A 25,893-nucleotide genomic window follows, 5' to 3' on the forward strand; every position below is an offset into this window, starting at 1 on the left:
CACCTTTCACTAGACCAGGTTGCTCCAAGCCCCGTCCAACCTGGCCTTGGACACTTCTAGGAATGGGGCACCCTGTGCCAGGGCATTACGACCCTCCCAGCCAGGAATTCCTTCCCAATATCTCATCCATCCCTGCCCTCTGGCAGTGAGAAGCCATTCCCTGTGTCCTGTCCCTCCATCCCTTGTTCCCAGTCCCTCTCCAGCTCTCCTGGAGCCCCTTTAGGCCCTGCAAGGGGCTCTGAGCTCTCCCTGGAGCCTTCTCCTCTCCAGGTGAGCACCCCCAGCTCTCCCAGCCTGGCTCCAGAGCAGAGGGGCTCCAGCCCTGCAGCATCTCCATGACCTCCTCTGGCCTTGTTCCTGAAGAGAAGATTAGATTTTTCTAACCTGGAATCAGCCTTAAAACAGAAAGACCATTCCTGTTATCCACAAGCAGACAGAGCCCACAGGACAGAGCCAATGGAATCCCTGAGACCTTGGTGTGCCACCAGCAGACCCAGCTGCTGCAGGACTCCTGCAAGCCGTGGGAAAAGCAGTTGCTTTTATTCATCCCAAAACAAGCAGGAGCGTCCTGGGATGCTGCTGGGTGAGCAGGGGGCAAGTTCAAGCAAAGTCAAAGCTTTGTCCTTTGGTAACTGCCCAGGAAGTGGAACCATTCCAGGAGCCAGGAGCAGTCTGTTTGACCATGGACAAATAACTCAGTTTATTCCACAAACTTCAAGTACAGGGGACAAATGACACGTTCAAGTGACTTATCCAATACTGGAAACGTGTCAGAGACTTGAACTGCTTCCGGCAGCACTTGGAGATGCAAAAGCAACGAGTCAAGTCAGAGGGGGAGCTCCTCTTGTCCCCAAGGTATGGAAGCAGCGGATTCAAGCAGCTGTACAAAGCCTCAGAGCAAGGAGAAGCCCAGGAACCAGCCTTGGGGAGGAGGGAATACCTGGAACAGCCAGTCCTCAAGGAGGGTCTTAGAGCAAGAGCCTAATTTTGGGGAACAACTACCACACTTGGACTGTGCTGCTCATGTTCATGCTCAGGTAGGTGCTGCCACCAGGACTGACTGTGCCACCACCAGTGGAGTGTGATCCTGGGAATAGCCCAGGACGACTCCAGCCAGGATGCTGGTGGCAAGCTCCTGTGGATTTTAGGACAAAGAACAATTATGAAATGATTCAGTACAACACTGGCATTAGAGGATTGATGAGAGCAACGCAACTAGTTTGCACAGAGATTGTTAAAACTGCTTCAGTTACCTTGGGGAGCAAATGGATCGTATCCCAGACTACCTAAAACCTGAAGGAATTACATTTCCTAAAGGAAAGATGTCCTTTCCTGAGACACCCTACGGACTGACCATCAGGTCTCTGACTCCGTGCCCGCGCTTTGCTGTTTTGTTTTGCTGCTCTCATGAAGGTAAAGCACTCAGACACTATTTTAGGTTATTAAATATTTAATTCCACAGCGAGAAATAAGAAGCCAGCAGATGGTCAGTGTGCAGCAGGGCCTTGCTTGACTTCTGGGGGGAGAAAAGTTCAAGGAAGAATCACGAAAATCTGTTTCTGTGTGCAAACATTCCTCCAGTTAGAGGAAGAGGAAGGGAATTACAGGGCAGCTGTTAGTTTCCCTAAAACAGGGAGGCACTAAAACATCAGAGACAGCATCAAATGTCCAAAGCAGCACATCAGAGACGTCTGTTAGTTGGTTACTCCTGACCCAGGACTTTCTCTGAATCCACTGGATCCATCCACCAGTATTGAGCTGTTCTGAGAAGGACCAAGAAGAGCCACATTCCTACAGTTTCGATCCCTTTGACAAACTTCTCCCTGCTCCACCACTTAATCTAGTGTGAAGCATCTTAGGATGTCTGAGACATATGAAATCCAGTCTGTTCCTTGGCTAATCCAAGGTGACTAGGGATCCTCACGGAGCCATGTGGCAGGCAGAGAAACCGGTGCTGCTGGGAAGGAACAGATGCAACTTCAGTGCCCTGTCAGAAAGTCTTGGAACATCAAAGCTGATGGAGCACGTGGCACAGGGAGCCACAGAGTCACTGTGAAAGGAAGAGGCAGTTACTGCATCCTCTGCTCATGTGGAAACATCTCACATGGAAGCTCATCTCAGGATTCAGCTTCTGAATTACTGGGCTATTTGCTACTCTGTCCAACCACACCAAGGGAAATGCAAAACTTGACTAAATAGCTTAGAAAAAGGAAAAAAATACTATTTTCACTAGTTTTTGATGATGACAAGTGAAGCAGGTATTGATACCTGCATACATCCTTCAGGCACTGGCCAAGTAGGTCGCTCCCTTCCAGCCAAAGTTTTCCTCTGACTACTACCAAAGAGTAATACATTTAAAAATGTTTATTCTGAACATCCAAGAAGGAAATCACCATTAAGACTCTTCTCATTAGGAAAAAACCCCCCATTTCTCTCCCAAAGCTGCAGGTGATGACAACTTTGACGTCTCAGAGCTCACTGGGACCATCTGGCTGCACACGCAGCTGAACGCGGCCGCTGCGCTGCCGAGGGGACGAGGCGGCTCCCGCGGCGTCACTGCCAGGCTCCCTCTGCTCTCCCTCCTTCAGCTAACGGTGGGAGCTTCAGCCAGCCACGTCATTTGGCAGGATTAATTGGCTAATTTATTGAGCAGAATGTCACATGCAACGCTACTGTTGTTCTCTCTGAGTCATGCACACCATGGGTTCGGACACCTCTAGTCTTGGTTTGGCAAGCGTATGACAATTCCAAGTAACCAGACATCTCTACTGGAAGTTCAAGCCTGGCTGTTCGAGCAGTTTCAGAGCAAGGACCATTAAGGGGAGCCTGGCACTAGCAACATCACTGAGAACAGACCCCTCTATTTCCCCAAAGCTGGCACTCACTTAGTTCTGATCTGTTTTCTCAGCCAGACACTCTTCCCCTAATCGCTGGTGCAGGCACCAAGTCAAGCCTCCCTGCTCCTGGCAGGCTGACTCCACCAAAATTTGTTTTGTTCAGATTCCAGGTTTCATGGTGAGACCAGAACTGTAGTTCACATCCTCCACTCGAGTCTTGGCCGATTTCCAATTGTTCTAGCAAAACTGCAGCACAAGAGCTTCTAATGGCATCCAACAGCTCCGCAGAGCTGGGTGTGAGGCACCCGTGGGACCACACAGAGAGAGAAACAGAGTCAGGTTGTTCAGGCAGCTTCTCAACAGTCCCTTGACAAATGCTCCAAGACAGTAAATTAGAGACTAGGAAGGAATTCCTCCCTGGGAGAGTGGGCAGGCCCTGGCACAGGGTGCCCAGAGCAGCTGTGGCTGCCCCTGGATCCCTGGAAGTGTCCAAGGCCAGGCTGGACAAGGCTTGGAGCACCCTGGGCTAGTGGAAGGTGTCCCTGTCCATGCAGAGGGTGAAATGAGATGAATGAGATGGGCTTTAAGGTCCTTCCAACCCAAACCAGTCCATGATTCCATGAATGCTCTGAGTGGTTAAGTATTACAGGATGGAAAGCTTAAATTCTTTAGGAACAGGAGAAAACCTAAAAATATTTAATCTAACCAAAATAAAGCCATTCCTTCAAATTTTGATCAGTTTTATAATTCCTTAATAACATCTTTAAAGAGTGGAAGGAAGCCAAGTGGTGTAGAAAAAGCAGACTGGGATTCATTCATGTGTCACAAGACATGTGGGCTGGGGTATCCCAGAAATCACAAGCACCAACAGAACTCCAGCAGGAAGCTCAACTTAGTGTTTTGGTAATACATTATTACCAAAGTATTTCTGGGTGTCCATCAGACATCCTCTGCAATTGCAAGCTGGGTCCACTCAGGGAAAACAGGAAAAATAAAATCAGAAGTGTAAAAAAACTACAGTCATGTAAGAAATTTGTCAAAACCCGAAGTCAATACATGATCAAGGCACAGAAGGAGCAGAGATGTTGTTGCTTCACAGAGACTTCCTTGAGCAGTGGAACACCCTGTACGAGGCTGTGGAAATCCTTGGCATGGGAAACAGCATGTGCTAAAAGGCTCTTCAGGTTTAAAAAACAACCATAAATTCAGGGAAGAAAAATCCAAACACAACTCCAGCTCTGTATCAGAGAAATCAGAGAGTGCCAGAAAAAAATGTATAAAAAATTCCACCTTTGGCTGATCCTGCTCTATTTTTCTCCTGTTTGCTGTAGACCATGGTTGCACAGAGGAGCCCAGGGGCTTTTGGACACTCTTATGATTTAACAAGTAAAAATGAGAGCAATTTCCTAGGTTTAAAGACTTTAGATCACCTGCTTAAGGTGTGTTGTTCTATACACAAATAATGTTCCCCCCACTGACGATTCCTATGTTTTACAAACACACAGGAGTATTTCCTTATCAGCAAATCCTCAAGAACTCGAGGGTTTAGGTCCACACAATTACCCAATATCATCATTATGATCTCATTCTCACCAAATCTCTTCCAAAACTTCTGTGAGGCTAAAAGGAATTGGCCCAGATCCCTAAGTTCAAGTCAGTTACAGAATGAATACTATGGTGTTGTTTGATTTAATAAAGAAATCCCAAACTTTTGACAAGCTTAAGGTGGGTTTACTCACCTGCACTTCCAAGTTGCTTATAAAATCTGTATTCTAAATGAAGCTGTGGTGCCCGGGATTTAATTGGTTCCTAGAACAGAAATAAATAAATTGGTTAAAATCAGTTTGACTGAAAGAAATTCCATCCTATACTTGAAGATTTGTGCATTTTGAAAACACCCCAGACTGAAATTCTAACAACAGACTTCACTTTTAAAAAAGTCATTTAAAAAAGCAGTAAGATTTACTCTCTGGAGGAGAAATAACCTCCTCATTTAAATACAAAGCTCCCTCATTGCAGTGAAATTCAAGAATCATTCCACAAAGCTCCTGGTCCTTGAAGAATGACCCTGGACATTGGCAGGGGGAAGTCAAGGTTGCAAAAGCTCAAGCCCCAAGTTCACTCTGTGGGCACTGTGATTACCCACAGGGCTTTTGTTGGTCTCCAGCCTGTATTTTTGAAAAATGTTGAGTCATACAAGTGTGTTTTAGATCAGACCACAGTCGCTCACAGTGAGCACCACAGTGAAGCCAGACAGCTGGGAAAAAGGAAGAAGTCTCCCCCTTCTTGTGGCAGGTGTCAGTCAAACATCTTGAAGCGCTCAAGAATATTCTATTTTTATCCACAAAACACAAAAAAAATAAAATGGGTAAGTCTGCAATGCACCCAAACCATCCCATTTGTCAGCTGTTCCTCAGCCACGCTTTACGCACAAGACTTAATGCCAACGATCCATCAAGGCATTAACGTGCAAGATTACAGAGCTTCTAAAAATACAAAGTTAATATGGAGAGGATTAAGAGACTGGAGTAATTACATTTGCAATGCAACTGTGCACTTGGGATGGGCATGGATGTGGGTTCACCGCCTGCCCAGGCAGCCTGGAGATAGAAGTTAATACTGGCCTCTGTTTTCGATGACCTCTAGTCTGCACTGTAAGACTGATGTCCACACTGGGTGTGAACTCCACAGTCAAGGCTCCTTTTTAACTGTGGAGAAGGAATTCTGTATGGGAATTCAGGCAGTTTGACTTGCAGCTGAGCTGTTCCTCACCAGCTCAAGTCATCCCATCCATTTCCCAGCAAGGGGAACAAGTGCTCCTGGTTACTTCTCAACTCAGTCATAGAATCATTGAGGTAGGAAAAGGCCTCCAAGATCACCAAATTCCCGATGTTTTAAAGCTCCAGAAGACCAATATGACCAAATACTCAGCAAACAATGAGAAAAAATATTCTGGAGGCCAAACTGAACCTGCACTGAAGGCAAATACAAAGCAACACACAAACAAGTTTGTTCTATAAGTCACATTTAAATTAAGTTAATTGCTGCTCATGGCTTGAGGGAGAGTCTACAGACACCTGCAGAGCACAGGGACTCAGGGCAACAGGAACTCAGCCTGTTCAGGGAGCAGTTTATTTATCCAAACATTCAAAGGGGAAGGATTGATGTAGCAGGACATGATGCTGCTTGTGGGATCAGGGGAGGTAGCCCTGAGCCACTTCTGCATCAGGAGCTGCTGGAGCCGGAGCTCTGGACACTTGCCAGAGTCATGGCAGCTTCTGAGAAGATCATACCAGCACAGGTGGTTGTCCTGTAGGCCAAGGGCTTAGGGATGATGGCAGATGTTGTGTTTGTAGCAAAAATGACTGAATTGCTACTGCCCAACGGAGCAAATCCACAGCTGGAGCCAACGGCGTCATCACTGCTGCGAGGGGGTGGCCTGGTACCTGTGCTCTGACTGCAGCTGGGTGGCACCAGGCTGGCTTCTCCCAGGGAAGAAATTCTTCCTGTGGGCAATGGGGCTTTGAAAACCCTCAGAAGAATAAACCAGATGCCCCTGACCAAGTAAGTCAGCTGAAGAGCAGGACCAGGAGCTACATGGTGACACCACAAATCAACACAGGGACCAATCTCCACTGCCAGCAGTTTTCTAAGGTGTAGCCTCAGTCCCAAAAAGAAACCATGAGGCATTAGCATGGAATTTCACAGCACTTTCTGGTGGGCTCTTGGTATCCATCACACAATTCCCTCATTTTCCAGCTCTAACGTTGTGATAGAAGGCAGGAACAGCAGGGCTGCAGTGGTGGGAGATGATCTCACAACTCAAAGGACTTGGAGCAGTGCTTTGACTCGGTCCAACAATGCAGATAAAAGAAAATGTTGCCTGTGAGTACATCAAAAGCAGCTACTCCACCACTAATCCACAAATTATTCGAGGGATAAAGAAAATAGCAGTTAAGTCCACATGTAAGAGAAGTGTATTTGCTGCTGAGGAGGCTGAGTAATTCTTATTCCTGCGGAATTCTGTCTAAGATTAGAAGACTGAGAAACCCCCATTTCTCCTACTGTTCCCTCCTTAAACTTCTCCAAAACGGAGCAGGTACATGGACACCTGGATGGCCCTCAGATGGCAATTCCAGCCCTTTACACAAGAAGGACCTGAGATTTTTAAGCCTGGATCACAACAGGAAATGAAACTGGAGTGGGTTACAGAGTAACTGTTTTAACACTCAGTTATTCAGGAAAAAAAAAATAGCAGGAAAAAGGAAGAAAGAATGTGGCCAGAAAAACAGGTCAGACTGAGGCAGCCATGAGGCAATGCCATTGAGTCCTGCCATATGGAAAAGCTTCAGGTTACTGAGAGGTGTCACTGCAGCCACTTGTTTGAGAGAAAAAAGCACCCTTTGGACTAGTACAGCTGTGTTTTACCTGGGTTATGACTTCCTTATGGTTTCCAATGCAACATCTTTGTGGGATTATCTTTGGAAGCAAATTAGAAGCATCACTGCCTCAATAAAACGCCTCCTCTGTGTACACAGCACATTTTCTAGGGCCTAAAATCAACAATTCTTCTTCCTGATGTGAATCCACATCAAGGGCATCTCCTATGGAACCAGGCTGGGAGAGCTGGGGGTGCTCACATGGAGAGGAGAAGGCTCCAGGGAGAGCTCAGAGCCCCTGGCAGGGCCTAAAGGGGCTCCAGGAGAGCTGGAGAGGGACTGGGGACAAGGGATGGAGGGACAGGCCACAGGGAATGGCTTCCCAGTGCCAGAGGGCAGGGCTGGATGGGATATTGGGAAGGAATTCCTGGCTGGGAGGGTGGTGAGGCCCTGGCACAGGGTGCCCAGAGAAGCTGTGGCTGCCCCTGGATCCCTGGAAGTGTCCAAGGCCAGGCTGGACATTGGGGCTTGGAGCACCCTGGGACAGCGCCAGGTGTCCTTGGTGTTCCATCATGGCAGGGGATGAAATGAGATGAGCTTTAAGATCCCTTCCAGGAAACCCAAACCCATCTGGGATTCTGTGTTCCTGAATCTCTCCGCAGGCATTCATTTATTTACTTTAGGGAACATTGTCTGACATTTGCCAACAGGTGTGAAAACAAGTCCCTCCTGCAAAGCTGTAATTATTTTTCATCTACTACACATCATTAGGGGAATGCCAGAGTTATGGAATCTGGGGCACTCGAACATGATCACAGTTAATGCACCAAGTCCATCCTGATTTTCTGTCACCAGAGTGATCCCTGTCATTTTGCCAGACAGCATCGACTGGACAAACCAGAGGGTTTGCTGCAGTATCAAATTAGCACCACAACTTTAACTTCAGATTGTAGGGTTTGGATCATGTTAAAAGAGTGTTTGCATGAGAACTCAGCACATCAGCTGAAGACATCGAATCTGAAACCCCAAGGGACTAATGAAAGTCTGAGTTTACAGATAGGAAAAGTTAAGGCCTAAACACAAACTACCAGGCTGTGAGTGTATAAATGCGGAAGAGCTGCAAGGTAGGGAGTTCCCCATCCCCCAGATTCCACAGATGATGAGACTGTATCTTCTCTGCAACCCAAGGCAGCCAGAGGGAAGACTGACCTCCCCCAAATTGCATCTTGTTTTGCCTGTTGCATCTGCAGTCTCTCGGCATCGCACCAGACCGAGCTTTGCTCTGCTCCCCCAGGGAATTTCATCATAGGAACACCCTCTTTTCTGCCTCTTGCCTCCAAAAACATGGACCACCAGGCTGCACAGTGCCACGCTCTTAACCAAACACTCTGGAAAGTTCATGGAGTTCTGAACAGAAAGGCTCGAGCCATGGAGCAGCAGGAGATGGCAAAGCCACTGCCAGTGCCCTTCACTGGGACCTGGGCAGAGGAACAAGGCTCTCACTGCTCTAAAACAGCTACAGACCCTCTAGGTACCAAAAACCTTCAGCAGGTGGAAGGATGGGTTCTTTCCCTGCTTTTAGTGCTTTTAAGAACTTATCTTAGTTTTAATAAGTCATTCCCAGCTGAGTGTGAGAGCAGCGCTGAGCTCAAAGTGAAAAACCTGCTTTTGGTCTGAATTTTTAACAAGAAGTACAAGTCATTTAAGGACAGCTGAAGCTTTTACTTACCAGTTTGATCGCTACATATTCATTGGTGTAGAGATTTTTACCTGCAAAGGGAGAAGAAAAAAATCTTTTAGTTCCACATTCAACACTTGCAGCTCGAGGCACAATGAGAAAGAGTGACACTGATGCCGAAGGGCTGTTTTCCCAATTCCCCCTGAAGTTCCTGCCTTTAACAAAGAATAAGCCTGAAAATAACCAGAATAATGAGCAGTTTGCAGCAGTTTAGCAGGGCAGGCAAATAACACCTTCCACTCAGCACAAGATAATTGTATTTCAGGGCAGCACTTTCACTCCACGTGTTACAGGAGGTATCCCAGACACACTAGGTTTCATTATCCATATCATGCCAAAAGTCTGGGGAACAAAAAACGAAGAGTCAGAGTGTCATTGCTTTTGAAAATGTCTTGGATCTGCTGGACACTGAACAACTTCATGCTGGGATGTACAGGGAGTTTCACTAGGTTGATCATGCTCTGGGAAGCACGAAGGGCAGGAGTGTCAGATGAGCACAAGTCAAGCTCAAATCCAGCTCCTGGTGCACCGAGCTGGAGCTGGCACCCACGTGTGCTACAGCTGGAGGGGAATTTTTCTCCAGGAGCCTGTCTGGTGTTTGAAGCACCCTGGGCCTCCTCAGTGATGCGAGGCAGTGATGCACAGCTCCGTGCCACGGAGCAGCTCTCCCTGTGTTCTGACACTGCCCGTTACCGAATCACTCAACGTCCTCTGCTTCCTCTGCCAGGGAATTGGAGCAATCACTCCCCTGCCACCTCCACATGGCTCAGGCCTGACAGCAAACTCTCCTGGAAGAGATACCACTGGGAAGGATGCTTGGGCAGTCCCGGGACCCTCTCTGTCCCACCATCCTGACACCCTCCTGATGTCCCCTAGTCCCCCTGTCCCCTTGGAGGAGGGAAGCCCCCACCAAAAAAGCTCCCTATGGATTTATGCAGGGAAGCATTGACCTTTGCTCATCAGTGTCACAGCACAAGTCATGCTTTTACTGAGCAGCTCCAAAATTCAGGAGGAATCCAGGATGGAAGTCATCAGGGCTTATTTGTAGCACCAGCTTTCCCCAGCTCTCTTACTCATTTATTTTCCAATTCCTGTAACAGATATTGATGCTTGGACAGTCCAGCCCTTGAGAAAGCCCAGGACAGGGAGTGACATCATTCAGAGCAGGTAGGAGCTGGAGCAGCTCTTCCATATCCACATGGCAGTATTAAAAAACATGCCATGTCTTCCTCAGCACATGGATACAACAGCCCTGGGAGACTCAATAAAATTAGAGGTATTATGAACATGGGAAAAGACACACAGTCATCTTTAAATCCTGAAACATCAGGGGAAATTGAGTTTACTTTATAACAGCTCGTGTTTTCTGCATTTAACTTCTTTTGATGCTTTCCCCACTGTATCACTCAGGGTACTTCTGGCCTCTACATCTGTGGTTGGGTGTTCCTAGGCCCAGTCTGCACCAAGCAGATTGTTTTTACATCCCTCAGGAATGGAATATGTCATAGCTCCAACCTGTTTTGGTACCTGCTGATGGTCTGTAACACAGAACAGGGATTTAAATGTGAGGTTAAATATCCTCAAAGGGGGTGTTTTCTGCCAGCAGAGCTGAAAGCTGAGCCCCAGCATTAACCCCTAACACACAGGGGGGTTTCCATGTATTTCTTTCCATCTTTTAGAAAAAGACATAGTATTATGCCCAGACTGGAAACTAAGGGTAGAAAGGAGGTTTTGCAGTTTCATCAGGAACCCTCTGACACCAGAAAGCACTGAAAGAGCTCACAGGCCAAATCCATGGAAAAGCAGGTGGCAGATAAACCCCTCCACCCTCTGAGACAGACTGGGATTCCAGCCAACAGCGGGGGGGGAGAAGACTTGAAGACATTAGGGAAGGAAACCTAAATGCACCTGGATTATCTGCTCTGTATTAGCTACCAGCAAATGAGCCCCATTGGCAGCTCCAGCTGTATCCTGTTCCCTGAAACTGCCTTTTCCCCTAAGGGAAAAAGGGACATCACTCCTACCAAAATCCCAGAATGGCTTGGATTGGAAGGGACCTTAAAGCTCATCTCATTCCACCCTCTGCCATGGGCAGGGGCACCTTCCACTAGCCCAGGGTGCTTCCAGCCCTGTCCAACCTGGCCTTGGACACTGCCAGGGGCAGCCACAGCTGCTCTGTGCCAGGGCCTCAGCACCCACACAGGGAACAATTCCTTCCCAATATTCCATTCTGGCTGTGGCAAGCCATTCCCCCTTGTCCTGTCCCTCCAGCCCTTGTCCCCAGTCCCTCTCCAGCTCTCCTGGAGCCCCTTTAGGCCCTGCCAGGGGCTCTGAGCTCTCCCTGGAGCCTTCTCCTCTCCAGGTGAGCACCCCCAGCTCTCCCAGCCTGGCTCCAGAGCAGAGGGGCTCCAGTCCTCAGAGCATCTCCATGGTATCCTCTGGACTCTCTCCAGCAGCTCTAGGTCCTTCTGCTGTAGGATCCCATGGCTGGAGGCAGCTCTGCAGGTGGGGTCTCACAAGAGCAAGGCAGAGGGGCAGAATCCTCTCCTCCCCTGCTGCCCATGCTGGGGGATCGGCCCAGGACATGGTGGAGACACTCAGTTTGAGCACACTGGGGAAGGGAAGCTCCAGCCCAAATCCCTGAGGAAGTCAGATGCTTTGAAGAGCAAAATAAAACCCCAAGGAGGGAGGCATGAGAACTCCACTCCCTATGGATCCTGTGACCCCCATCACAGCCTTGGAGATCCACCTCCACCCAGGGAATGATGCCCCACAGATCTTCCATCAACACATGTGCTCTCCCACCAAGGCAGGGTAACGGCATTCGGGAAGCAGTGCTCTTCCAAACTTGTTCCAAGGCAAGGAAGGACATGGCCAACACCCTCCATGTATGTGGAGCCATAATCCAGTCTATTATGGTCTGTTTCATAAAGCTGAGGATTAGACAGAAGATACTTTTGGTAATGAAATTCCTCGGTTAAATAACTGGGGTTAGATCAGGCCAGCAGCCAAAGGTAAATGAACCAATTCATCCTCCAGTTCATCCCCTTCGGAGCACGTGCTATGGGGAGATCCTCAACATAAATGAGTCCAGCCTCTGAGCTTCAAACCCTTCCCAAAGCTGCAGCCCAAGATGCTTGCTTTGCCAGCTGCTCTAGGGAAGTAAATCCCAAAAATCTCTCTGCTGGTTTGCTCCAGACTGAGATCTCCCCCTTGATTTTGCCGTCACACTGTCCAAGCTGCAATGGTTTACTCTCCCTCCTCCTCCTCCTCCTCCTGGGCAGCACAGGTTGTGTGGAAGAGCAAAGGCTTACAGAGACAGTGACCTGCCCACTGAAACAAGCCCTGAGCAGCAGCTGCACCTTCATTTAGCACGACCAAAGATCCGCAGCACAGCGAGAGGATGTGACTGTGCTGGCAAAAGCCCTTCAAGCTGAATCAGCACTTTGGATGGAGCAGTTAAGTCCAAGTCTCAGTTTTGGGTAGTTCCACAGACAATGATGAACTCCATATTCCAAAGGAGAAGAGATGCATTACGTCAGCAGCACTCACGTGGGAAACTTCCCCCCGTGGATTTCTCAAGGCCTTGGCAGTGAGATGTCCTGAACGTGTGGATGGACTGGAGACAGCAGAGAAGCCCCAAATGATCCAAAGTGATGCATCTGCACAGACACCAGAGCATCGGGCACTTGGGACATGCCTGACTTGCTGTCCCCTCTAGAGCAGGTTTCCAACTAACAGCTCCTGGTGTAGGTGCTTCCCAGGATCTACTCCTACCCTGCCCTCCACATCTAACCTTATTCCAGTCACACCATGACTTGTTATTTTGGAGTTACAGCCCCAGGATCAGACACTATTATCACCTTGAAGTATTTATTTTGCTGGTTTACTTGTTTTGAAGCAGAGCTCCTGGCTTCAAACTGCAGCGTGGGAGGCAGCTGGGTGGTTCTCACTTTTGGGAGTACCTTCCCAGTTCCAATCGAACTCCTCTGACCTGGCAACCTCCAGAGAAGCAGCTTTTCTGCTGGCTTGGGGCTTGCTGCTCTTCTAACATTTTTTACAGTTTCAGGCAGGGTGAAAAACGGTGTTCACTGCCATTTTTAACTGACACCTGAACACACTGTTTTGAAAATGCCAGATAATGTTTCAATTAGATCAAAAAGATTTAGGTTCCAGTCTACAGCTCTGGGGCCCCCAACAATCAGAAGGACCTGGAGCTGCTGGAACAAGCTCAGAGGAGGCCATGGAGATGCTCCAAGGGTGGAGCCCCTCTGCTCTGGAGCCAGGCTGGGAGAGCTGAGGGTGCTCACCTGGAGAGGAGAAGGCTCCAGGGAGAGCTCAGAGCCCCTTGCAGGGCCTAAAGAGGCACCAGGAGAGCTGGAGAGGGACTGGGGACAAGGGCTGGAGGGACAGGACACAGGGAATGGCTTGAGGGAAGAGGGAAGGGTTGGATGGGATATTGGGAAGGAATTGTTCCCTGTGAGGGTGGGGAGGCCCTGGCACAGGGTGCCCAGAGCAGCTGTGGCTGCCCCTGGATCCCTGGCAGTGTCCAAGGCCAGGTTGGACGGGGCTTGGAGCAGCCTGGGACAGTGGAAGGTGTCCCTGCCCAGGGCAGGGGGGTTGGAAAAAGATGAGTTTGAAGCCAACCCCTCTGTGATTCTCTGATTGAAAGAAACGCCTGCTGTAACAAGAACTTAATGTTTATCTTAGAAATCCCGCCAACCTACCAAAAACACAATAATAATTTTACATTAGTACCTATTTAATTGCTTTACTTAAACAAGAATGCCAAACACTGGGAAGAGAAGAGACTTTTGAAGAGCCTTATTAATCCCTACCATGGCTCATGGTTCAGGACTTTAGGAGAATACCAGGAACATCTCCTGGGTAAGCTCTTGAGTCAGTTTAAGGGGGCAGCTCACATGCCAGGCTGGAGAGGTCTCTGGTGGAGTTCACAGCCATGGCTGAGCACAGCACTCCATACAACAGGTTAAATCCCCATGAACCCCCAAATCCATGCAGGGTCTGGGGTGGGGACTGGCACTATATTCCTGCTAGTGGGTTGAGCCACTTTGGAAACCAAAGCTCTTGCAGAGCCCCTACTCTGCAGCCTGTCTGAAGAAACAGCCACTGCCTAACCCCGTTTCAGCTCATTACTCTGGGCCAGATCAAAGAATCATCAAGTTTAAGACCTCCAAGATCATACAGGCCAGCATTCAAACAAATCCCACCATTCCCACTAAACCACATCGTGCAGTGGCACGTCTTCTCCTTTTCTGAGCACTTCCAGGGATGGTGACTCCACTGCTTCCCTGAGGAGCCTGTTCCAATGCTTAGCCACCCTCTCAGAGAGGAAATTTTTCCTAATATCCAGCCTGAACCTCCCCTGGTACAATTTGTGGCCATTTCCCCTGTCCTATCCAACATTAAATTTTGTGTTCATCTCCCCATCTCAGCTCCTCAAGGGCTGGAATCCAACTGTGCTGCTCCCACATGCTCCAAAAAAAGTCATATCCTTGGGTGATCTGTATTTTCAGGAAGAAAGATCAACCCTGAGCAGTGAGCTGGATATTTACAGCAAACAGCTTCATTAGGTAAGTGCCATCTCCACCCTGAACAATCAGTCCTTGATACAAGACTGGCTTAAACTGAAAACACAACACCTCAAAAGAGAGAAATTCTTCAGGGAATTGGAAAAGCCTATTTTCCCTTTGCTTATCAGTGAGTGACTTTGTTCTGCCTGTGATACTGGTGCTTAACTGCTCTGAAACCATGTAAAAAACAGGCAAAAAGCAGAGGGCACATCATTCATCTTCGCAGGACAAAACGTTATCAGAGACTCATGCGCTCGGATTTCAGCCGCTGCTTCTCCTTCCCCCCAGCAATAATTACCATGGGCTGTGCAGGAGCAAGAGCTGCTGTTGGAGCAAACAGGAGCTCTTAAAGTGATAGTGACTGGCAAAAAGCAAGAGAAATGAAAAAAAAAGTCATACAGCATCTGTAAGAACCTTACAATGATGTGTTATCAATTTGTTACAACAAGTTGTTATCAGTACGTGTGGCTCATTGCTTAAATTTTTAGTAAACCAGCATTAACAATACATGCATTACTGGAAAAAGAGCCACTTAATTAGCAGGTGTTACATATCCATATTTAAACTGACTTTCTCTGTAAATTAAGTTTTCAGAAGTGAAATCTCATCTGTAAAGTCCATGCCATGAAACTATACATGAATCACAAACCCACCACCTTTAAAATTTTGAGAAATGTGAAAAAGAATCATGGAAATAGGAGCTGCTTCCCCCCAGTGTGGGCAGCAGGGGAGGAGAGGATTCTGCGCCTCTGCCCCACTCAGGTGAGCCCCCACCTGCAGAGCTGCTCCAGCCCTGGGGCCAACAGCAGAAGGACCTGGAGCTGCTGGAGAGAATCCAGAGGAGGCCATGGAGATGCTGCAGGGCTGGAGCCCCTCTGCTCTGGAGCCAGGCTGGGAGAGCTGGGGGTGTTCACCTGGAGAGGAGAAGGCTCCAGGGAGAGCTCAGAGCCCCTTGCAGGGCCTAAAGGGGCTCCAGGAGAGCTGGAGAGGGACTGGGGACAAGGGATGGAGGGACAGGACACAGGGAATGGCTTCCCACTGCTGGAGGGCAGGGATGGATGGGATATTGGGAAGGAATTGTTCCCTGTGAGGGTGGGGAGGCCCTGGCACAGGGTGCCCAGAGTAGCTGTGGCTGCCCCATCCCTGGCAGTGTCCAAGGCCAGGTTGGACGGGGCCTGGAGCACCCTGGGCTAGTGGAAGGTGCCCCTGCCCATGGCAGGGGTGGGATGGGATGAGCTTTAAGGTGCCTTTCAACCCAAACCAGTCTGGGATTTTGTGGTTCTGTGATTTGGGCACCAGCTGAATAAACTCAATTATACCCAGAGGGATCCACTACAGCTGCTGAACCTCAGAGCAGAGCTTGGATTACAGAGCAATTCAACATCTCCCTGGGGATCCTGAGATCGTGAGGTTTGCTCTTGGGGGGGGCTTTGAGAATGCAACAGAGCAATTCATGTTATGTCACTGTAAGGATCCAAATTTATCTTTAGCTGCCAATTATACTCATGTGCAGGAAGGTGGGAGTTTCCATCCTTGTCCTTGGTTTCTCTCCACCTTAGGAGTGTTATCTCTGCTCAGGTGAATCAGTAAAGCTTCTCTGATGCAATGCTGAAACCAAAATACCCATTTACTGAGACACACCAGAAGTGAGCTGGTTGATCTTCACGGCATGGAGCAGCAGCACATGCACTGATGTGATAACCCAACCTCAGAGTGGGAGATTACACAGATTCACTTAAGATGAGCAGGAATCTACAAAGACACTATCAGTAGTGTTATGAGCCTTGAGTTATGTGAGGCTGCTTCCCCCACCTCATTTAAAACACAATCATTGTTTTTTTAGGATGACTTAAGAGCCCAGTGCCCTGCTTTGCATTGGTCTCCTCAGCAGTCCTGAACAAACAATGCATTAGTGGAACCATCTGTTTGGGTAACCAGCTGCAAGACGTGGTTAGGAGACCAACAGACCATGAACAAATGTTGGGCTGCTGCTGGGTCGGCTGAGGGAGCCAGATGGCCACTCGGCACATCCTCTGCTCCCCAGCAAGTCCAACACAGGCACAGGGCAGGGAGAGGGTGATGGGGCTGAAATTAGGGCAGTGAGGTTAGAGAGGGACGTGGAATCAAGTCTGAGTGCTGGGAAAGAGTCTCACCCATCCCTTTAAATGGGCGTTCTAGCTTATAAACAAAAAATTGAGAGCAAGATTTAGCAATTCACAGTTAAGAAGGTTTCTTTTCACCTCAGGCAAGACATTCAGCGCTGTGAACAGTCTTCATTTGTTGGGATTGTTCAAAATTTGCATCTTTGGCCTCTCCAGTGTATTCCCTTTGACTTTATGCAAATCAAAATCATGCTAAGAGTTACATCTTCTGAGTCAGAAGCTTCGGGTAAGGCAGCTCGACACTTGGGAAACAAGACAAGCGCACGTGTTTCTCGAGCCGGGGTAAATTTTTATGCATTTATATTCCAGTGGTGAAACGCTAATTTGCATAACGCAGGCCACTAAAACGCTCATTTCTTACCTAGTCTGAGTTCTCCAAAGTTCCCACACCCAATCTTCTTGCCCACTCTGAAGTTGGGTCCCACCATGAGAACGCCGGAAGACGCCGACGAGCTCGGCCGAGAACCGTGCCCACTCCTTCCCGGCATTCCTTTTGTCGTCCGCTGCCTTTCATCCTTATCCCTATTAGGATGGTCCATGATCTTAGTGAAAAACCTCTGCCAGCAAGCTGGCAGAAAGGACTTGGAGTACACACTCTTCTCCTTAGAACAGAAATTTATATCCAAAAGTATCTGTGTTGGAGTTCAAGAGAGTCATGGAAACTCATGGAGTTCTTTTGGCACCAGATCCAGTTTCCTAATGCATCTTGATAATGTACCAAAGGGTCGACTCTGTTCTTGAGAATTCAGTAAAGGCAGGCTGCTTTTGGTTTCTTACCTGGGGAAAAGAGGAGATATATGAAAGATCATTATTTTAAAATACCAGGTGAGAAAGGTACAACAGGGCCAATGTCCAGAACTTTCCTGGCCTCAAGGAATTTAACAGCTATATGAAAACTTTATCATTTTCTTAACAATTTTCTGATAAAAAGCCCTGATGTCATGAAGAAATGTTAAGTGCTGCCCATCCACTGTTGCTACTCGTCCCATTTTTGGAAGTGTCTCAGATCAGGTTGGACGGGGCTTGGCGCAACCTGGTCTAGTGGAAGGTGTCCCTGCCCATGGCAGTGGGTGGATCCAGCTGAGCTTTAAGGTCCTTTCCAACCCAAACCAGTCTGTAATGGTTCCACTGGAGCTATCAGGACTGACACCACACACAGTGACCAAAGCCATTCCGACTACACCAGCGTGTCAGGTGGACACTGCAAGGAAACCCCACCTTTAAGTCCCTGTGAAGTGTAGGTTTAGTTTCTCCTGACTTCACACATTTATAAAGCACTACACAAATGCCAGACAAAAAATACAAAGGGGCCAATGAAAGGTGCCAAGAGAAGAAAATTTTGTAGCACTTAAATAAAATTCTCCATTCTTTTACCTCTTTTCAAGTTGATCTACATTATCCTGAATAACCTAAGCTGGAAGGGACCCACAAGGATCACTGAAATCCAACTCCAAATCGACCTCAGATATATTTGCTAATTCAAACTGCTGTCCTACAGAGATGACCAAAATGAGGAGCCAAAACATGATTAACTATTTTTTAAAACCTGACAAGTCAGTCAAAAAGGGACAAAACATAGATGCTTCTCAACCCTTGCAGGCCAAGCGGTTCTTCTGTGCTCAAGAACAAGACCAAAGGCGACTCGCAGGAGCTGCAAGGAGCCAGAAGGTCCTGCCCCACAAGCGCAGCCCAGAGGTACCATCATGGTGGCTGAGCTTCCCCTCACTTCCCAAGAAATCAGCATGATAAAGGGAAAGGTTGCAGGATGTCTTGTCTGCACAGGTGCTGCATCCAGAGATGGTATCAGGCACTCTCGGGGTGTAGCTCTCAGGCAAGAATTAGAATGAACACCCCTGGAACTACCCCCACATCCCAGGATATAAAGGTACTGGATTGTAGCCACACAGGAACACTGCTGCATTCAGATTTTCCAGATGTGAATGGAACAGTTCCTGAATAATGTTACCAACAAGGTTTGTGTCCTCCAAAGCAATCCCACAAGTGCTCAATGAGACCATCCAACCAAGAGTCCTGTGGAAGGACACCCAGAAACACAACCATGTAAACGGGAGCTCAAAAGTTACTCGGGCAACTGGCTCAGTTCTCCTGCAGCAATACCTCTGTAGAGGGCTTAGCAAGAGTTCCTTGTGTTCATTTTGCCGGGAAATCATTAAGGCTGGAAAAGACCTCCAAGATGATCGAGTCCAACCATTAACCCGGCATTGGCCCAGTCAGGGATGATCCTCTGGTCCACCAGATGAAGCTATGCTACCTACTTCCAGTTATTCAAAAATAAAAGACAAGGATTATTACCCATCCACACAGAACAGAAGCATGAGCCCTCCTGAAATCCGACTGTGCTTTCCCTGGCCTCCAGCTGTGGAACACCTCTGTTTCTGGAGACTTTTGGTTTGACCTAAGGCACCTGGATAGAAGGCAGAAGTCACCATGCTGGATCCAGAAAATGCAGGGAACTACCAGCTGGAAATTCCAGGTTTTGAGTATTTATAGAATCCCAGAATCGTTTGGTTGGAAGGCACCTTAAAGCACATCTCATCTCATTCCTCCCCCTGCCATGGGCAGGGACACCTTCCACTAGCCCAGGGTGCTCCAAGCCCCGTCCAACCTGGCCTTGGACACTTCCAGGGATCCAGGGCCAGCCACAGCTTCTCTGGCAAACCTGTGCCAGGGCCTCACCACCCTCACAGAGAAGAATTTCTCCCTAATATCCAATCTAAACATATCCTTTCAGCTTAAAGCCCCCTTGACCTATCACTTCTTGCTCTTGCAACAAGTCCCTCTTCAGCCTTCCTGTAGGTCCGCTTTAGGTACTGGAATTCTCCTTGTCACTTGGGACTGTTGTGGATCCCTGCAGAAAATGTCACACAGCATGTCTGCAGCATATCCAGGAGGTCTGACAATCACTGGGTCACCTGAGAACCTCAGGTGTCTCAGCCACACCACCAGTTTGACCATAAACCCAAGTGACAAGCTCCCAGCGTGCTCCCCAGCAACGTGTGGAACACCATTTGCCATTCAGCACCTCTGGCCTAGACAAAAGAGCTGGAGATGTTCATGTACAAGAAATTGTTTAGCATCACCAAGCTTTACTCATCCCTCAATTTAATTCCAGATTTAATACTCAGAACTGAATATGGATAAGCAGGAAGCACCCGTTACCGGTGAACCGGCTGAACTGGTTTCTCATCACAGACATCTCCACACACTCTCAGCTGCTGTGCTTGGCACAGACACAGCACAGTTGTGTTTGCCCTGTGAAACCAGTCTGCAGGAGCAGTGATGAGGTTCTATCAGATATCAGAAAATCACCCTGACTGGACCCCACCCCAGGCTGTCCCGGGAGGAGAGACTGGCTTCAAAACAAACAACATGAAAAAGAACCATCAGTGAAACTACGGAGTTTTACTGCTGAACTCAAACCAAACGTGAGAATGACTTCTAGTAATAGGTGGATCTACTCACACTGGTATTTCTGATAAAATTCTGGAAAGATAAAACTGAAGCATGGGAAGTTTTGGTCTATCTGCCTATTTGGTCTATCTCTGCTATGGCAAGAGAAGTAGCCACAGAACATTCCAGCCAAGTGTTGTTTTATTTCTAGTTAAAGCCATCATCTTCCATGTAATAAAACATATGGGTCTGGCACTTGGGGACATGGCTTAGTGATGGGCTTGGCAGTGCTGGGAAAATGGTTGGACTCAGTGATCTCAGAGGGCTTTTCCCACCTAAATGATTCCATGATGCTGGGGTGTTCCTAGGGTTGGATCACTAAGAAAGATGAGCAGGACACAGGAATTCTATGAGTAAAAAACCAGTAACACTTTGGAAAACACACTAGATCCCATCAAAGCCAGAGAAGAATTTTTTCCCCCTGGAGACCAAAGTCATTATTTTAATCAAGGCTGAATAATTTAAGACCAAGAACTACCTACAACCTCAGAAATGGAAACAGAAAGAAATCTCCAGCAAGAGCACAAACCCTGCCCAGTTTATACCTTGCTCAGCACTTCTCAGATGGGACAAGCAACTCCATTATTCTCAGGCAAATTTAAGCACGAGTCCCACCACACATTTTCTGGCTCGCAAAATAAGATGTTAACGGTTCTGAGCTCCTACGCCTCCGTCCTTCCCCCGCTCCCCATCTGGATCAGGTCTCCCCAGGGAGAAGGAGGGAAAGGTCACGCCTGACAGTCTGCAAACACTAAACATCCCCTCTCAGCTGAAAGCCTCCTGCAAACAGGAATTCGGAGCAGCGAAGGATGAGTGAAGGGTGCCTCTGGGAAGCTCTTTATCACGGCTAAGCCGAGGAGCAGAGCCCAGCTGCCAGCACACCGGCTCACACACAGATCTTACGCCGTCATTACCACCTATTAAAAACAGGAGTCGTAAATACAGCATCAAATATGGCCTTTGAGGACCAGCACAGCACTCAGCTTTGGAGGGGAAGCGGCAGAAGAATGAAGACCAGACTGTCAGTCACATTAATATTTAAAGGCTGCTCAGAACACCAGGATGACTTCCTGCCACGATTCAAACTTTTTTATGATGATTCCTTCCTACCTTTCCACCCACTCAGCAAGATTGCTCCTCAAAGTTACTTCCATTTGAACAGAGCTGCATGAAGATATTTCCCTCATGGTGAATCAGCCCAATTCCAGGATTGATTTCACTACAATACAGTTGGAGACACAGGAACAGTTATTTAATGAAAGACACAGGCTTGAAAGGAAATTACTTGCAGCACAGTTAGCTATGTAAAAAACAGCAGCACTGTATCCTACACGCTTCTAAACACTTAGACCCAAATCTATGTCACAACCTCTCCTCCATCAATAAACCTGCAGCACTACAGCTAGAAACCAGCTTCCAGATGGTGTTAAATCATGGAATGGTTTAGGCTGGAAGGGACCTTAATGCTCATCTTGTCCCACCCCCTGCCGTGGGCAGGGACACCTTCCACTATCCCAGGTTGCTCCAAGCCTGGTCCAACCTGGCCTTGGACACTTCCAGGCAGCCCTGGAAGTCAGCTGCTGTTTGTGTTGATATCCATAATCCAGCGTAAAGGAGTGTTTAATGCATGGCACAGAGACACTGCTCACAGCCACAGAGTTTTACAGGGGAGCCCTTCAGACACAGGAAAGGACATCGCAAATGAGAGGTTGGTGTAAAGAAGCCAAAGCCATCCTTGTTCCCCCTTTTCAAAAGAAAAGCTCGCTTGCCTTGAACTCAAAACTTCTTTGACATCCTTGAGTTACTCTGGAGACCCTTCCATGATAGGAACAAGTTTTGTCAAAGTCTTGGTTTGTGGCACTATTTCAGAAATCTGTCCAAACTGAAATAGCCAATGAAGCGCCCTGCTTCAAATTGAAGCAAGCAGGCCTGGTCCAGCTCTGCGTGTGGTTTTGATCCCTGAAGGAGTCATTACGTGCCAGAAATAAAACTGTGAATGAAGGTGAATGAAGTAACACCCAAAAAAGCAGGAATTCAGCCCCATAATTCATTTTAAATTATTTTAAGAAGAGACCTCCAAGAATACCCCATTTTGTGTTGGGATGGGTGAGCTCACCCCGCTCTCTACAGACACAGGACCACAATTCCTCAAAGCAGCTCCAAGATCATTGCTTTAGGACAAGGCACATGCCTTCCCACTGGGTTTTCCAACATCCACCCCACGTGCCTGTGTAATATGTCTGGTAAGTCTCCTGATCTGGAGAGTGCTTTCCAGACAAGATCTGCTACTTCCCACATGACTTCAAAGACTAGAAAATCCTCCAGGGCTCTCAACTGACATGTTATAAACACACAGATATGAGCTCACAGCTTCCACCCTCCCACTGTGTAAAATGTAGAGCCTTCAGCAGCAGAAAACTTCACTGGCTTTGCCACAGACTGGGACAAAGGGCTCACCCTCTGGAAAAGGGAGAGCAGCCAGGCTGCGGGTAAGGAGGAACAATGTGAAACCAGGACATACACGATGTGTTTGCTCACGTTTTCAGCATCTGCCAACTCATTTCATGAGCTTACACCCCTAAATTTAGAGGATCAAGCTGGCTTTGTATGCTCTGCCTCACTGTGTGCATTAACAGCTTCCAAGGCGACAGGGCTCTGCCTTTATTAAAGCGCAATTAGCAAAGCCTTCGTTTACAGCCCTGCTCTCTTCTGCATGGACACACATCTCCACCGGCTTCATGTCCCTTCAAGCCTTCTCATCCTTTATCTCCCCACCTTCATGGCACTGCATTTCTTATCCTGCTTCTGTCCTTCCAACTGGACACAACAGAATTTTCTTCTTCTGCAGCCATCTCGTTACTTACTCCTGGCAGAGCCACTGTTCTAATAACGAGAAAATAAGTGAGTTTTGAGATTTGCCCTGCTCCTGAGGAGACAAATGAACAGATTACCAAATATCCTATCTTAGAATCACAGAATCCTTAAGGTTGGAAAAGCTCTCAAAGGTCATCAAGTCCAACCATTAACCGAGCACTGTCCAAGCATTAACCATGTCCCCAAGCGCCACATCTACACATCTTTTGAACAAGTCCAGGGATAGTGACTCCACCATGGCACTGGGCAGCCTGTTCCAATCCTTGACAACCCTTTCTATGAAGAACCTTTCCCCAGTATCAAAACTAACCCTCTCCTGGCACAGCTTGAAGCCATTTCCTCTCATCCTGTCCTTTGTGCCCTCAGAGCAGAACCCAACCTTCCCTGGCTGTCCCCTCCTGTCAGGGAGTTGTGCAGAGCCACAAGGTCCCCCCTGAGCCTCCTTTGCTCCAGCCTGAGCCCCTTTCCCAGCTCCCTTAGCTGCTCCTGCTGCTCCAGCCCCTTCCCCAGCTCGGTTCCCTTCCTTGGACACCCTCCAGCCCCTCAATGTTTTTCTTGCTTTGAGGGGTCCAAAACTGACCCTGGGATTCCAGGTGTGACCTCAGCAGCACCCAGTACAGGGGGACAATCCTTACCCTGGTCCTGCTGGTCCCACTATTGCTGACACAAGCCAGAACACTGCTGGTTTTGTGGCCACCTGGGCACACCTGGGCTCATGTTGACCAGCACCCCCAGGTCCTTTCTGACCAGGCAGCCTCCCAGACACTCAACTCCAAGCCTGGAGTGTTCCACGGGCTTGTTGTGACTCAAGTGCTGGACCTGGCACTCGGCCCTATTGATCCCCCACACGGCTGGCCCTGTCCCATGGATCCAGCCTGTCCAGATCCCTCTGCAGAGCCTCCTGCCCTCCAGCAGATCCACACTCTTGGCATTACCTGGAAGAGGGCCCTGCTCTGGTGCTTGGCTATTACCCAAGCCAAGGAACAGAGGATTATGGAAGGTCAAATGCTTTCCCCACTCAGACATGAGAAATACCCTTTTTGGGATTTTTTTTTTTGCCTTTTGTCTCCCACTCAAGAGCTTTCTGGTTACTTCAAGGATCTTCCACTGGATGTATTCCAGCTCCCCCCCTGTACCCCAGCAGCACCTCCACACAGAGATCAGCATTTATCTGTGTTTCCCCAACCAGCACTACGGTGACCTGGTTTCAGTGTCCTCAATGTTGTGCAAAACAACAGAAAAACTGAAAAAGTAGGTCAAAATTCTCTGTTGCAATTTACAGCTGGGAACAGCAGTGACAAAGCTGGCTGCCAACTACAGCAAGCAGGTGCACGTCATGTCGGATGCCCCTCACTTGGGAGATTCTTCCCAACCTTGGAGGCTGCAGATGCCTTTTAAACATTGCGAATTGCTTCCCTTGAATCATTTGACCCAACAATTTAATCTTCAGCTTGTGCAGTTAGTTTTGTTCAGTGCTTCACAGGCGGAAAATAAGGAGGCACACAAACAGTATTTAAGTCTAAATTGCTGGGAAGGGAGAAGGATGGACAACTGTGGATCGCTACACTCATTCATTACTCATGAATGGCCAGGATTGTCAAGTTTGCATCCTCCAATTAGAGTTTTTACAGACAGGGATGAGCCCAAACGAACTCGTGGCTTTTTCCATCTGAGGGGAAGTGAACTTCCAAGAGCTCTTTTCCTTGAAGACCTTGTGAACATGCTAAAACATATTAATTGTATAATCCCCAACTAAATACATTGGCAAGTTACTTTTCCAAGTGATCTCCGTTGATTGTTTCACTGGGAGTGATCCAAGCACCCATTCCCTAAGTTCGTTCCTGAACTTTGCTCCCAACCCTCGATGGAAGCTCAGCACAAAAGCCAGGAATGTTAGGAAGGGAAAATCTAATTTAGTTGGTAATTTAGTTCTTCCACACAAGCAGAGTCAAAACAAAGCATAGAGCATTTTCCAGGGAAGTTGTTTGTGTGATGTGAGATCAATTCATCGACTTCTCTCCCTCAACTGAGTCCCAGCCAAACGTGTGCCAGCAGCCATGGATGCACATTCCTATAGATGTAAAAAGGACTAGAGACCATAATCTGTCAGTAAAGGAGGGTTAGTGCAGTTTATGAAGAGGTGGATTATGCTGGAACAGCTAAAGGAACAGTTGAATGATGGAATAAAATGAAAAAAATCCCCTCACGAAACCCGAGCTCTACATATTTTTGGTTTTTTTTTAGGCTGGGCAGAGAAAAAGCTGAAGCACAACTGCCAGCTCAGCTCCCCTGTATCTTCTGGGGCTTGAGCAGACGTCAGACTCACACCCTTCTGCAGAAATCCCATCCAAGTGCCAAAGCCTGGCTGTGAGCAGCACATCCCTGTGATCCATGCAGGTGCTCAGCCCACACAGCCCACCAGCCCCAGGGCTGCATTCCCTGCATCCTGCAGGTCCTGCATCCTGCAGCCCCTGCCAGGAGGGGACCCTCACACCGACAGCACTTCTGGGATCTACCTCCTGACAGTACAGCAACTGAGCCCAGCTTTACGATCCAGTGTTTAGAATCATTAGGGGCAGAAAAGACCTCCAAGATCATCAAGTCCAACCTTTGAAAAGCTTCCCAAAGAGCCTGGTGCTCGGGATAGCACCTCTGCTCCCAAAACAGGCTGTGTAAGGCCACGTAAGATCAGGTTCCAGCAGAAATATGCTTTTATGGGGATGCTACAGAGGAAATGAGGAAAAACCTGCCAGCAGCAAGAGGTCTACAACAGACCCTGCAGAAGTTCTTTTCTCTGCTATCCAGGCATCATAAACCTGTAGTTTTATTTTTCCTCTT

General features: G+C 48.1%; 1 protein-coding gene across 3 annotated transcripts in view; it reads right to left on the reverse strand.

Annotated features, from left to right (window-relative positions):
- Positions 1 to 25,893, reverse strand: part of CSNK1G1 (casein kinase 1 gamma 1) — a 105,568-nt gene that overhangs the window by 44,677 nt on the left and 34,998 nt on the right. For all 3 annotated transcript variants that reach the window (XM_069025490.1, XM_069025489.1, XM_069025488.1), the window contains 3 exons: positions 17,072 to 17,487; positions 8,946 to 8,986; positions 4,577 to 4,646 (listed from right to left, as the gene is read on the reverse strand). In XM_069025490.1, the coding sequence (XP_068881591.1) occupies positions 4,577 to 4,646; positions 8,946 to 8,986; positions 17,072 to 17,249 (289 nt within the window). In that variant the 5' untranslated portion in view covers positions 17,250 to 17,487. The remainder of the gene's footprint in view (positions 1 to 4,576; positions 4,647 to 8,945; positions 8,987 to 17,071; positions 17,488 to 25,893) is intronic.

The sequence above is a fragment of the Aphelocoma coerulescens genome, chromosome 10, assembly GCF_041296385.1.
Source record: "Aphelocoma coerulescens isolate FSJ_1873_10779 chromosome 10, UR_Acoe_1.0, whole genome shotgun sequence".
NCBI classification, from domain to species: Eukaryota; Metazoa; Chordata; class Aves; order Passeriformes; family Corvidae; genus Aphelocoma; species Aphelocoma coerulescens.